The sequence below is a fragment of the Mastacembelus armatus genome, chromosome 20 (assembly GCF_900324485.2).
Source record: "Mastacembelus armatus chromosome 20, fMasArm1.2, whole genome shotgun sequence".
NCBI classification, from domain to species: domain Eukaryota; kingdom Metazoa; phylum Chordata; class Actinopteri; order Synbranchiformes; family Mastacembelidae; genus Mastacembelus; species Mastacembelus armatus.
In genome coordinates this window covers 17,104,680-17,118,914 of record NC_046652.1, presented here as the reverse complement: position 1 = coordinate 17,118,914, position 14,235 = coordinate 17,104,680, and the positions used below count along the sequence as shown (strand labels likewise).

Genomic DNA, 14,235 nt, shown 5'->3' with positions numbered 1-14,235 from the left:
ATTACTACTCTTTTCCCTCTTCCTGTAAAGAAACAAAAATAAGCCGTTTAATCTCAAAGATATTGTGTAGTTTAGGGTCAAGTATAGTCGCTGTTGGCTGTATATATCACAGAGGACTGAAATAATCCTCCACAACACTGCCTCGTCTTCACAGTCTTCCCTGGTTCTAGCCAAGTGGCTTTCAGCCATATCCAGTCCGATGACCGGGTCATTAAGCACCCAGCCTAGACTGCTCACTAATGCCACAAACCCCTGCTGCCTCCAAAGGTTACAGGCAGGACAGAGAAAAGAGGAGGGAGAATGCCAGAGGGATGGACGGGGTATTTAATTGAATAAGTCCCAGTGCAGTTATTATCACCATTGCCCTCGAGCTTCCTACTCACTGCAGAGGCATGTAAAGGAATCTAAGGCAGAGAAGGAGGGGAGTGCCCCCGCTGAACTTTTAGCAGGATCAGCAAATGTTTTCCAACTATCTCTATTCGCTCATTTCACAAAGTTTCTCTTTTGCTTGTATTTCTCCCTCTATGGACGTTTACTGTCTCTTAACCAGTCTTCCTCTCTGGCTGTCCACTCTGGAGAGGTGAGAGAGTTTTGCAGAGGGTCCAGTAGTAAATGTAGTTGACCAGGGAGCACTGCTAGCTTCTCCCAGAAACCGACAGATGACGACTTCTGTATATGACCTTGAATTTGTGACCTCAAATTTGAGTGAAGATTCATTTGGGGTCTGCACAAATAGTCCAAAACCCCACCCAAAGGTGCTATGTATAAAGATGTTTTAAATTCATACATTGTGAAATGAGATGCTGGTTATGGAGTTTTAAGTCTTCCTGATACACTTAAGTCCAGATGCCCTTTGCTTGTATCTAAGCAACTGAGTCCCGAGGGTGTTCGTAGGGTGAGCAGATGAAGAGAACAGGGTGGGGACGGTGTGTTTAATAAAAGTAGGATAGGTTTTTGCTCATGCTGTGTCTTACTGCCCTCTGTCTTCCAATGCCCTGAATATATTTCTCCTCGACTTTTCTTCGTTGTAACTACTGCATATTTTCGGAGCTTTGGCACAGATCTGTGTGGAGGACTTTCTTCCATCACCTCTGCCCTCTGTTCTGTGTAATCAGAGATCCCTTCAAATGTCAAAGTGGGACAAATGGGAGCCATTCCCTCCTGTAATCACACCAGAAATGGACTGGGATTCTTTTCTTTCATTTCATCTCTCTCTCTCTGTTCTGTCTTTGTGAAACCACATGGGTCTTCCTCATTCTTTATGCAGTATAGGTTTACTTTCCTTGTATTTGTTAGGTTTTTACCCCAATTTCTTGTCTTTTTCACAGTGTATCATTTTAGCTGTGTATAATATACCTCATCAGATATGTGGGGCAGTTTTTCAGATATCACAGTATGTGTGACAGAAGAAGAACCAGATGAATACTACAGCTGCAGCTATTATGTACAGATTTCTCTTAGCAGAAGCATTTTCTGACTTTGCTGTAAAATGCAATGAAAATTGTCATCTTGGAGCAGGAATCAATAATTTTTGATGCATTAGGAAAAAAAAATATCATAATCATCCTTTAAGCCCAAGCAGCACTTTAAAAATACATGTAATTTTAAGTGATAACAACTTAAATCAGTGATTTCACCTTTAATTCTTTTCAAATCAGCAGGCAGCCACAGTGACACATATTCATATTTCGATACTGACATTATTTTGACCTGTTTGTCATGGATCACAATTTTAATAACATAAGAAAAGCTAATTATACATATCACAGTGATTGAAATGATGCACAACCCTCCTTAGGCCCTGTAGGGAATAGAAAGAGACTGAGACGTTCACAAGGGATTTTATGGTAATAGGAGTTTTTGTGGTCAGTTTTATTCCCTCTGTTTGTTTGTAGCCCCCCACTCACTCTCTAGTTCACAATGCTGTGTGCCTGATCTTTGGTAAGCAGAAAACCTCCCCGCCCCCTTCAGGAAGAAATCCTCCTCTGTCAGCTGTGCTCATGTTTCTGAGTAAAGGGTTATTGTGCATGTTGCTGAAGGAGGGTGGAGGCAGTAATTGAGTCCAAATAGCCAAATTCATTAATTTGATTGTTGGTAACAGCAGATCTCTCAACAGTGTGATTAGAAAAGCTAATGTATGGAGGGAGGCTCCATTTATCAATGTTAATGATAATTGCTGTTTAGAAACACAAACATGCTCCTGAAACAGGCGGCCAGGACTGCGACAATATCAAAACCAAGCATTATATAAATATTAAAACATTATGAAGATGTATCTGACCACGTGGAGGTGACACCCAAAGAGGCCCGTTGGACAGGTCCATCGTTTGTATCTTCAGTCTGTCCATGTGACAAGACAAGATTGGCTGGTGGTTTATCCTGCTGTGGATGTGGTTTTGCATATTTGGAGAATAATTTCCTGCAAATTCAGAAATGAAGACAATTCAGTGAAGAGGCTGACAGCTTCAAAATCTCCAGATTCTTTTTTTTTTTTCATGCCTTATAGTGAAGCTTCTGTTTTTAACAATGAGATCTTTTCCTTTAATAAAAGACTTAGGCTCAAGAAAAGAAAGAACCTGTTATTCTAATTTGTGTTAAGGAAAAGAAGAAGGAGAAGAAGATGTCAAATAGGTGGAGAAAGGTAGAGCTGGAGAAAAAGGCAAGGACGTGATATGTCTCTCCAGTCTGGGAAAAGTTGGACATAGTGTGGACTATAGTGTGTTTAAACTTAATCCTCTGATTTAGACACTGGCATGAGACGACTTGAATTAAAGCCACGGTGAGGTCGGGGTTAGGTCAAGGTCAGGGTTAGGTAACTAGAGGCTATGGTTTATGTTAGGGCAAGTCTTCAGGAAAGTCAATGTAATGTCTCCAAGTTTTTGTGTGTGTGAGAGAGATTTGGTCTGATTGCAGCCCCACCCAGACCCAAACCAGTCTAGACAGATTAAAAAGTGCATGGTTCAGCTGCATTGTCTTGCCATGAGGAATAAGAAGAACAGTGATAGAACGTGAAAAAGTTTAACTTCACAGGTCAGGAGAACATATTTAAGAGGCAGGCTCTGCTAATGTGGGGCCACACTGGGCTTAAAGGATGGAGGTTGTTAGCTGTTCTCTGTCTTCTCAAAGAACGCTCAGCCCCAGTAGTGACTCCCCACAGGTGTTTAGAGGAGTGGATTAGAGCTGCATTTAACAGCTGGCAACTGTAGAGTCTTTAAAGGCGTCAAACTGCCCTGCCAGGCATTTCCCCTAATGTCTTCCAGATGATAAGGGCTTGGATCATGTGTGGACCCACTGGCGCAGAACCGGTGGAGTTCTGCCTAAATGGCACAGCAGAAATGGAGACATTTTAGTTTCTTTCCTCACACACAAGGCACACACACACATAGGGTACAGTGACAACCCCCAGGGCATTTCCTGTCTCCCATCTGCATCCTCTCTCCTGCTGGACCATCTTAGTTTGTGATGGGTCAGGGCAAAATGCAATAAAAAACTTATTTCAGGGTAGGAAGAGATCAAACTATAGAAGCAGCAATAAAGACTAATCTGTATAGTGAGTGTATATATATATATATACATATATATATATATATATATATCCATATGTGCAATAATATTATTGTGCACATTTACACAAAGAAAAACCCCCTCACACAAACACTTGCTCAGCTGTATCACATCTGGCTTTCCTTCTACATCACAGTGATGCATTTCTCCATTAATTTTTTAGGTGTCTGGCAGTGCTCAGCTTTTGGCAGCTGCAGCAGGGAGTCAGATAGCTGCAGAGACGGAGGCTCTGAGGTGAATTATAAGCCTGTTGATAGAACAGAGCAGAGTCACCGAAAGATTGATGCTCTCTGTTGTGAGCAGGGAACCAAAAGAGGAGAGGAGGAGAACAAGGGGAGACAGGAGAGGAGATCCGCTAAGCAGAGTAACTGATTACTCAAGTAGAAACAACTTGAGAATAAAAGTCACTGATCCACCTTCTTTGAATTTATTTTCAGTGTATCTTCACTGTCTAATTACAGGTGTGAACGTACACGTATGCTTTGCTTTCAGTTAACAAGATAATACCAGGTAGGTAGTCTTTAAGTTACTTTCACTAGACTTTACATAGTTTCATCATAAATATCTGTTGATATCTGGTAGCAGAACTATGCAATACCCTTATTGCAAGAGAAACCAGATCGCTGTGTTAGGGGAGGCCTTTGAGTTAATCAGTGACACATCAAATCAGCAGAAAGATCAGTGACGTCACCCATCACCTTCTCACGTGGCCTGTTTTCAAGGATCTCTATCCAGCTTTACATTTAATTTAACACTCTGTAATCCCATCTCACTAGGTGACTCCCACTATTTGGCATAATGTTTTGGCTTTAAAACCACCGATCACCTCAACTAATTTCATTTATGTTTTACAGAAATGTCTTCTGTATTTGGAGCGGGTGAAAAATCCAATTATATTTTTTGGAAAACGATGGCAAGGCTGCATGTAAATACATGTCACGCCCCCACGTAAGGGACCCAGCCCACACTAGGCCATCATTCCAAGTGTAAATCATCCTTTTTGTGTGAAATCATGTGAAGTGAGTGAGTTCAGAGTTGCTGAGGGGGCCCAGTGTTTTGACAGTAATTTAGGAATCAAGCTAAACTTTAAACATAGTCCCCTGTGCCCAGAGGGCACTTATTTTCTGAGGAGGGTGGAAGAAGCAAGTATGTGACTGAATCCACCTGCACACCTGCTATGCATTATGCCTGTGTACATCAAAACTGATTTATGTGTTTGCTATGTGGGAAGTTTCTGATGGAAATAGAGGAACTTTGCAGCAGGTCATGAGGGTTACAGCAGCAATATGGATAATAGCTGAAAAGCTGCCAGCGACGGTGTTATGTGTATGGACTGGTCTAAACCATCATGTAAACTCTCTCTCTCTCTCTCTCTCTCTCTCTCTCTCTCTATATATATATATATATATATATATATACACCACTTCATCAATGCATCTAATGTAAACTTTTAACAAGGCGCTGACTGGGGTCCTGTGCTTCAACAGCAGACAGACAACTGTTCAGCTGAAGTTCAGTAGTTACAGTAAAGCAGTTACATAAACCTGACCTCAGTACAGCTGGGAGTACAAACCTCTGCAGTGTGTATGTTTGCCAAGTCGATTTAATGAAAGCACACCCTGCCCACCTGTTCTCTGAGTTTTAACCTGAGACCTCATTAGTACACAGTGTTTTATTTCCAGTACATTACCTGCACAATATGCTGTGTTGCTCTGTGTTTATGTGCTCCTTTGAGTATGTATATCTCTGTGTGTGTGTGTGTCCATGTATGTTTGTCCTACTTTGTGGGGGCTGAAACCTGTTTACACAAAGACTTACGGGAGACTTGGCTTCCTTGTGAGGACCAAAGCCAGGTCCCCATTGTGTCAATGCTGAATTTTAAAGAGACTTGGTTAAAGTTTAAAGTCAGGGTGAGGTCAGGGCAGGCCTCTGGTGTATTGTCCCCATGAGAAATGGAAAAAAGTTTCTAAGTGTGTGTGTGTACACGTCTGTATAATCGTTAATGCACAGCTTATACATCATGATGATAATATCCTTCTTCTGCAGGATATCACAAAAAACTAAATCAAGCAAAGAATAACAAAAGTGAAAATCAAATGTTTTATAAACCACAATGTGACTGACCCGGTCTTTCATTTTTGTCTTGCCCAGATATGACTATGTGGAGGTGAGAGATGGTGTGGATGAGAGTGGTCAGCTGGTGGGGAAGTACTGTGGGAAGATTGCACCCTCTCCGGTCGTCTCCTCTGGAAACCAGCTCTTCATCAAATTTGTGTCTGACTACGAAACCCACGGTGCAGGTTTCTCCATCCGTTACGAGATCTTCAAAACAGGTGCGTGGCCCGACACATGTTGTTGTATAGGTGTGTCACAGAAAACCTAGGAACGGATCAATAGTATATTTGTTTGTGTGCTGTGTTGAACATGTCCATAATCATCATCATCCTCACAAGTGTGCGTCTTTTGTAATAATAAAAAGGACTGGTGGAATTGGTTGCATCTTGCCCAACATTACATATAATTATACTATAATCCTTAAAGTGTTTGGGATCATTTGATTCATGGCATATCCTGAAGTAACTACTTAGTTTTAGTAGCTCAGGAAATCTCTGTTAGAACATTCAAAGCCAATGAATCACAGTCCCACATGTTTCTCTAGCGGTTTCTGTCCTTTTCTGTGAATCGGTGTATAATTAAGAAGATTTGACTTTACTTTATTTCATGTATTAGTTTAGACAGAGTCTTTATAACCAGACACTAGTTGGTTTAGGAGAAAACACTTCCAATACAGTTAACAGTGTTTACAGTGTTTAGTTGCAAGAAATGCATTTACCTGTTTATTCTGTCCGTGTGATAACCTGCACACTTACAGTTTCTGCCTTTAAGCGACCTAAGAAACCGAGGTGTAATTACATCAATGGATTTATTTTCTATATAATAACAAGAAATGTGACGTTGAAAAAGCTTCACTTCTTAAACCCCTTTCCTTTAATTTAGACCAGTGCGTATTTGAGCTTATAGATGTCAACATCAGGGCAGTTCAGCTGGTGGAGTGTGGATTCATTTGCAAGATCAAAATGACACTCCACCCTGACACACACAGTCTCATCAATACTTCTCCACTTTAGCTTTGTGTTTTCCAGCCTCATTTATTAGCTTGGACTGAATGTAAGTGAGATGTGCTCACCACACGTACAGCATAGTGCACTGACAAAACATAAAGTATGGATTTAGCTAGAGTTGTGTATGAAGGGTGGAAAGAGATGCAAAGTCCATCACCTTAATGAGCTTAGGTGTTGATGTGATCAAATCCCCAAATTATTTGCACTTTGACTCTGTGGGATCCTCTTTTTTTATATCAAATCATGATAATTATCTAATCACATAGTCTAATTAAACATATTAGCTGTGAGATGTTTCATCAGGGGGTTCATGTTTTTACTATTAAACAACTATTGCTGCTGCTGCTTGTGCATGCTAATGAAGGGAGATGTAAAAACATGAAGTCTGGGTTTCACTGTATAGGAATCACTGGTCCTACCTTTCTTGCAGAGTTAAATAAAAATCAGACCTTACATTTACATGTGCAGGTTGAACCACTTAAGCTTAAACAATGGGAATTTACTTTCATATAGACTTTTTTACATGGTGTCATGCCCTGGCTTTCATCAGCAGCACTCTACAAAGTGTCTGATTGGAGGAGATTGGCTTGTTTTGGCCACTTCCACGTCAGTCTCTACCCTTCTTCATTCCTCAATTGCATCAAACCATCTTAATTAGCACAGCCTATTTATTTTAGAGCCTGCAAATGGACATGTTTGCTCCACCGGAGTCTGGCAAAGGCACAGGAAGAGTGAGATTTTGGGGAAGAACAAACATCCATTATAGTAGTCTAAAAACACTGAGTACCACCAAAATCCTGGTTCTTCTGTTTATCTTGTGATCCCACAGTCATCTGATAGCATCAGCCATGAGGTCCTCAAGGATTTCTGATTGTGTTTAAAGTCTAAACACGTGTTTGTCATGCAAAGCCATGTTTATGACAGCCCTACTAGCTTCAGATTCATGTTAGATATTATTGAAAGTGTTAATTCTCCACTGACCCCTCCATTATGTGAAGCCGAGCTTGTCCAAGAACAACGTACTCAGTCCCTGTGGCTCTTTCTGGAAGGATGAAGTGAAGGAAAAAAGGGTGAGGTAGAGATGTGGAGCAGGAGAAAGAGAAATGAAATGATAATAGTGAGATGCTGTCATATTTAACGCCTGTCCCTTGGTGCAGCGTTGCTGTAATGATTAATGCCGAGTCTCTGGTCTGTTTTCAGCACTTAGAGTAACAGCTTAATAGAGACATAGAGGACATGTCATAAGGGAGACTAACAGTCGAAAGGGCCCCCTGCTCTTTTAATGCTGCAACCATATTTATTTGAGATTTATTATAAATCTCTAACTGTTGTAAAGATTGAAATCAGTTCTCCATTAAATATAATTTTGCTGGCTCCGACATTTCCTGTTAAACAAACTCTAATCACTCACTGAGTGAGTTGGAGTGACATTTGTTACTCCCCCTCCCAGTGAAGAACGGCCGAGTATAAATGAGAGTTAAAAGAATCCATTACTGCCAGCAGTAAATGCTGGAGCGCCCGGTTGGAGGAGGCCAGTAATTGTACACTGAACATAACTTCTTTTTCTTCTCTGTTGTAAATTCAGGTGTTTGTTCAAAAGCACCATGGCCAAACTAGTCTCTTCACAACTTGACTGATTCAAACTTTTCATATTTGCAAAACCCTTTTCTGTTTCCTATTTCAAACCCCTCCTGTCTGCCCAGTCTCTCCATTAAGGCCATTAGAAGCAGGATAAATCTGCCAGGAAAGACACCGTCAACCTCAGCTGTAAAACAGCAGAGAGAGACAGAGTGAGTAACACATGCGGACGCTGCCACAGAAAAGTACGACTGCTGTCGCTAAATGACTCTCATAATGCATCAGCATAAAGCATCCTGGGTGTAGTGAGGAGAGCTGGGGGTCAAAGCCCCTCCATGGGGACACACTGGTTAACAGGTCCGTCGAATGATTCTCTTTCCTGCAGGAGCGGCTTCTCTCTTTACTCTGTTTTGTTCTGTTGTCTTTCATCCGTCTGTCTTGCATTTGTGAACCGTGTCCAAAAACCAAACTTGTTCTGGTCGGCCCCTGAGCTGAGATAAAGGTCACGGTAGAGGCTGACGAAATGGATGGACAGTTGTGTTTTCAGCCAGTATCCACAGGAAATTCAACACACTGACCTGAATTGCACTTTGGATACTGCAGCTGTCTGGAGCACTCAGGGACCATGGGTGCTGTTTTCAAAGAAGTGGCATGAATCTATAGCACAAAATATACACTGGCTGACATTTCTACCAAATGTGGTGAGGTAAAGTGCAGGAAGGCAGCATCCAGCAGCCCTGTCATCCCCGGGAATGCTTTCTATTGACAAAATCTCTCCATTTTCTGGGGGAAAATACGTGGGGAAGCTGTGAAATTAATGGTGCCCACTCTTCTCGAAAGCCACACTTAAGCTGCTGCACTAAATGTCAACTCTCTTTAGAGTCAAAACACTGTTCACTGTGGCTTTCAAGAGAAAGAAAGAAAGAAAATCAACATGGTTTCTTCTCCCCTCACTCACTCCACGGGTGGACAGGCTAAAGTAGGCCTGATGATTTGAAAGATACTTGAATGACAGTGGAAAAAGCTGCAACATTCACTGAAGCTACAATTACTGCAGTAAGAAGGCTCCATCTAGCAATAACTCCCTACCATTTTGGTTTTGATCTGCCCTTCTGCTCCCATCTCATGGGCTGTCAGACTAGCATGAAAATGGTGTTATCCTGTGCACATTTTGCCCTAATGGCTCCAAATAATTGTCCTTGTCGACAGTGGTCCTCTTTTTTTTTTCCCCCTGTTTTTGGGTGTATGTGTGTTTGTGTGCAGCCATAACACAGTGAACATTTCTTAAAGTCTCTTTCTGTCACTGTTATAAAATGTTCCTGTTGGAGGTCAACAAATATTTTTTATCAAAGCTAAATTTTTAAATACATTTCTTTAACCAAGCCCCCATGAATAGTATTGGACTGTCAAATAGAAAAAATATATTTAGCACCATTTCATAGTGTGGTTTTTATAAAACCCACTGGTGCAGGGATCATCTTTAGGTATAGAAAACTACACCTACACCTAAAACTCCTCTCAAATATTATAGAAAACCCTAAAGTGGTGAAAAGAATTTCATACATTTTTACAGTGTTGAACTATCCACCTAGAAAACACAGCTACACCATGGAAATGATTTTTCTGTTGTGCTAAAGAAAACAATATGAGCTGTGTAATATATATAAACATATAAATAAAATAATACTGAATCATAAAAATGGTCAGAGCAGTCATCCATTATCTATAACACTTATCCTGTCTAGGGTCACAGGAGTGTTTGCAGGAAATATTGACCAGTGGCTGCGGCTGCACAGAGCTACACCATAAATGTGCTGACACAGAACCAAAGGCAGCAACATCAGGAGGATGTTCATACAAGTTTATCAAGTGTTGTCGTATTTAGCTTTTACTTATTTACGTCAGATGCAACTGGTGGTAGAGGAAAATCTAAAACAGCCTGAAAAGCACAACTTTCTCTCTGGTGAGGTGATGTAGAAAAGTTCAGTATATAATATAAACACTATGCTCGAGCAGGCTCAAATGTCTAAAGGGGCAAAATATGTGTATATATATATCTATATAAGGGAAATCGTGTTTTAATAAGGTGCATATTTAGGAGATTAAATAATGAAATCAAAAGCTAAATAAATGAATGATTAGTGTATAGTTTAGTGTTTTCTCTCTCTCTCTCTCTCTGAAGTGCATGTGAGTGTGTTGATTATTTGCAGGTGGTGATCGGGGCCTGCTGATTGTTGCTAATTGTTTCTTGAAGTCCTGGTCCTGCATGAGGCATGAGCCCGTGCAGCTGAGGGTTTGTTTGTCTGTGTGTTGTGTCTGTATGCTGATGCTGATTAACAGGCTCGTTGTCTGAGTTGGGAGTGCGGAAGGTCGGGCCGGGGTAAGGACGGTGGTCCAGGAGGTTTTTGTTTTAGATTCTTTCCTTTTCATTAGCGACTGATTAGAGAAGACCAGTTTTTTCTTTTGTTTTGTTTTGTTTCTTTATTTGATTTGAGGCTCCCCAGGTCGTTGTCGTTTCTCCTTGGTGGTCACTTACGAGACCCTCTCCTCCATCCGTCAACTTTGGTTGGAATAATATATTCCTTACCATGTGTCATGTTCTGAAATGATCATCCGGTCTCATTATGGCCTCAGAAGGAACCGTGTTAATCCAGGGTGCTGTGAATTTTCTCTTGTCTTGGTGTATGTGGCCTAGCCTTCTGTCACTGGCACTGTAGCTTTGCATAATCACCTCTCACTCCTGATGTGTGTGTGTGTGTGTGTGTGTGTGTGTGTGTGTGTGTGTGTGTGTGTGTGTGTGTGTGTGTGTGTGTGTGTGTGCGTGTGCGTGTGCGTGTGCGTGTGTGTGCCACAAGACCACAGTGAGTCAGAGAACCATAGGCTCTAAAAGAAGACTAGAATAAACTAAGGTGGTCTCCCCTCAATGGGCCGTAAACTGTCCTCCATTCATTAGACCAGCTGGGGGACAGATCTTCTCAAAACGTGCCACACAAAGTTATCTGAGACAGATCACCCAACCAACAGTCAGTCAAATGAATTTTCCCTGTTTTGTCTCTTCTTATCACGGTTCCTTTTTCCTGCAGGTCCCGAATGCTCCAGGAATTTCACCTCCAACAGTGGAATCATAAAGTCACCCGGTTTCCCAGAGAAGTACCCCAATAACCTGGATTGCACTTTCATGATCTTCGCCCCAAAGATGTCGGAGATCATTCTGGAGTTTGAGAGCTTTGAGCTGGAACCTGACCCGACGCCCCCCTCTGGTGTATTCTGCCGCTACGACAGACTGGAGATTTGGGATGGCTTCCCAGGAGGTAGGCAACAGCTGCTTAGAAATCTGCTGTACCAGGCAAATAACTGCCCCAGACTCTGTCTTCATGATTGTAACACGTCATCACTCATTGCCAAACACTTCCCTCTGCCAGGGGACGTGAGAATTTCAGATCTTCAGTACATTGTGATGTTTAAGTTGTTGCTTATTAATACACTGACACCTGAGACCAGAGTCCGATCATGCATTTGAAGAATCAGCAGGTGAGAGACACACGGAGAGAGAACGGGCAGCGTTGAAAGTAGTGCTAACCCAAGATGAGGCTTTGAACTCAGCAAGCAAAAAAAATCACCTCCTGAAGGTTTCAGGTTTTCTTCTGGCTATTCCAACACAGAGTGCAGCCGAGATTAAAGCCTTTCTCGCCCGTCAGTGGCTGAAAAATTAAAGAATTTGGTCTAGAAACGTTCAGCCTGGTGTGCACCAGGACTCTTAGCTCTGGCATTTCCAGTAATATGGTTAAAGTGTAAGTCACTCCGCCTTTTCCACTGAACTTCAAGCTCAGTATTTTTAACTGTAGTTCATAATTATTATACTTGAACTGTGAACAAAAACAATTTTCATATTTCACTTGTATGTTCTTTTTTTTAGAGGTGATAAATGATTAATTTTTAAAATTTGTGTTGATCAGTGGCCTGGAAATATGAGAAAATGTCACATTATTATAACAATTTCATCCATTTTTTCCCTTCTACTACGTCTGACCCAGTTTTTTTTTTTTAAGATAAGTCTTAGACACAAAAGAAGCACAGTGACCTGCATCATAGTCTCTCTAGCATTGAGCTTACAGAGAAACTGGAAACTACCACTTTGAACTCACGTCCCATCCTTCAGGTGCCGTTGGTGGACAGCCTTGTATAAAAATTAGTCATGGGAGAAAAATAATGTGTCGGCTTTTTCCAGGCTTTTCGGTGCCTGCTGGATCAATAGTACATTAGCACAGGAATCTGGAGGCATGGAAACCATCAGGGTATGCAAAGGTGCTAAATGTCCGGGCCTCTGTGCAGCACTGGGGATGTTGCACGTCTCTTGTCACCTCTTAAAGCACACCTCACTGGACAAGCACTGGAAAAGAACTTGCACTCCAGTGTCCTTCATCCCCCGGGAACAGCAAAGCAGGAGAAACTGCAGTTTATAGTAAGGTTCTTTAAACTTTCATAGCACTGGGGAGTCATGCAGATAATCTGGTGATGGCTTTTTTCTGTTCAGACTCTCAGTGAGTTTTAAAGCACACAGGTTTTCACACTCATCTCAGCAGTGAAGATTAATCTTAAGCTATCGGAGCAGTGCCTTTACCTTCCATGTGGGAGCTGAGCTGAAATATGCATGTTTGAATGTTTGGATGCCACACAAACCTTTTGACTATCCCAGCGTTACTAATCACAGATAAGCTGCAGTCACACACACTCACATGTGCAAGGATTGGAGCATATGCCAGAAGCACAGCACAAGGTCATTTGGCTTTCTTGCTCTTTTCCACCTTCCCTTGTTATCCCATCACTCCTTCCTTATGTTTCCCACCCTTCGCTGATTTCCTCATTGTACTCAGTCTGCTCAGTGGAACGCTTTTGTTCCTGTGCTTTACTGGCCCCCAGTTGTCTCTGCCAATTCCTTACCTGTTTGGGCTCCTTCACATAACTTACTCAACTGTGCATCAGCCTCGAGTGTGAACAATAGAGGAAAATACAAGAGACAAGGTGGTGTTTTCAGCCAGAAGAGAGACTGGAACATGTCCAGATCCCTCTTTGGGTTCCTCCTTTTTGTGCACAACAGACCAGCAGGCATGGGATGTCTTTTTCCTGTGCATCGTACTGGGACCATGTAAAAACAAAAAAGAAAAAATGCATCCGTTAAACTTCAATGGGGTTGAAAGTGTTATTAGTGAAACCAGTGGCTGTGGCACACGAACAAATATCTAACTGCTTTTCTTTTCTCTGCTTTCTCTCTCTCTCCAGTTGGTCCATACATCGGGAGGTTCTGTGGGCAGAACACTCCAGGCAGGATCATCTCCTACACAGGCATCCTGGCACTGACAATCAACACCGACAGCGCCATTGCTAAGGAAGGTTTTTCTGCCAACTTCACCGTCCTTGAAAAGACCGTTCCAGAAGGTGAGCATCAGAGAGGCCTGGGTGTCAGGAATGCAGGAGCAGAAATAGACGGAGAATAATAAAAGCATAGGATTATTAAAATGATCCAGAGAGATTTGTTGAGTGGAAGAAGGTTTTGCATTATGTGAGGGCTGAATTAAAACTGGGCAGTCAAGTAAGAATTAGATGTAAATAAAACAACAACCAGAGGGATTTTACTAACTTTAAGAAGCAAAGGTGATCTGGAAATGAGGCTAAATATAAATAAAGAGCTTAAAACTTATTAAAAACACCTCTTGCTTCTTCATTTGGGGAATGTGTTACAGCGTGAACTTCCCACAGATTACAGGACTTCTGTTGACACACTGGGCCCAGGCAGGCTCCAAAAAGCAGCCTGCCCATCAGCAACCACCCTGAGCGCACACTCAAACACATCCCTAGGGTTTTTACATTCAGCATCTTTGTCATGGGGCGCGACCCCTTGACCCCATTTTGCAAAAAGCTCCTACGAAACATTTCATTAAGGAACACGAGTCTTGGTTGGAGTCATAAATCA

The 14,235-nt window shown here is 41.9% G+C and overlaps 1 protein-coding gene across 3 annotated transcripts in view; it reads left to right on the top strand.

Moving 5' to 3' along the window:
• nrp1a (neuropilin 1a) overlaps window positions 1-14,235 on the top strand; it is a 50,283-nt gene that overhangs the window by 11,147 nt on the left and 24,901 nt on the right. For all 3 annotated transcript variants that reach the window (XM_026292062.1, XM_026292061.1, XM_026292063.1), the window contains exons 4-6: window positions 5,716-5,897; window positions 11,348-11,575; window positions 13,545-13,700. In XM_026292062.1, the coding sequence (XP_026147847.1) occupies window positions 5,716-5,897; window positions 11,348-11,575; window positions 13,545-13,700 (566 nt within the window). The remainder of the gene's footprint in view (window positions 1-5,715; window positions 5,898-11,347; window positions 11,576-13,544; window positions 13,701-14,235) is intronic.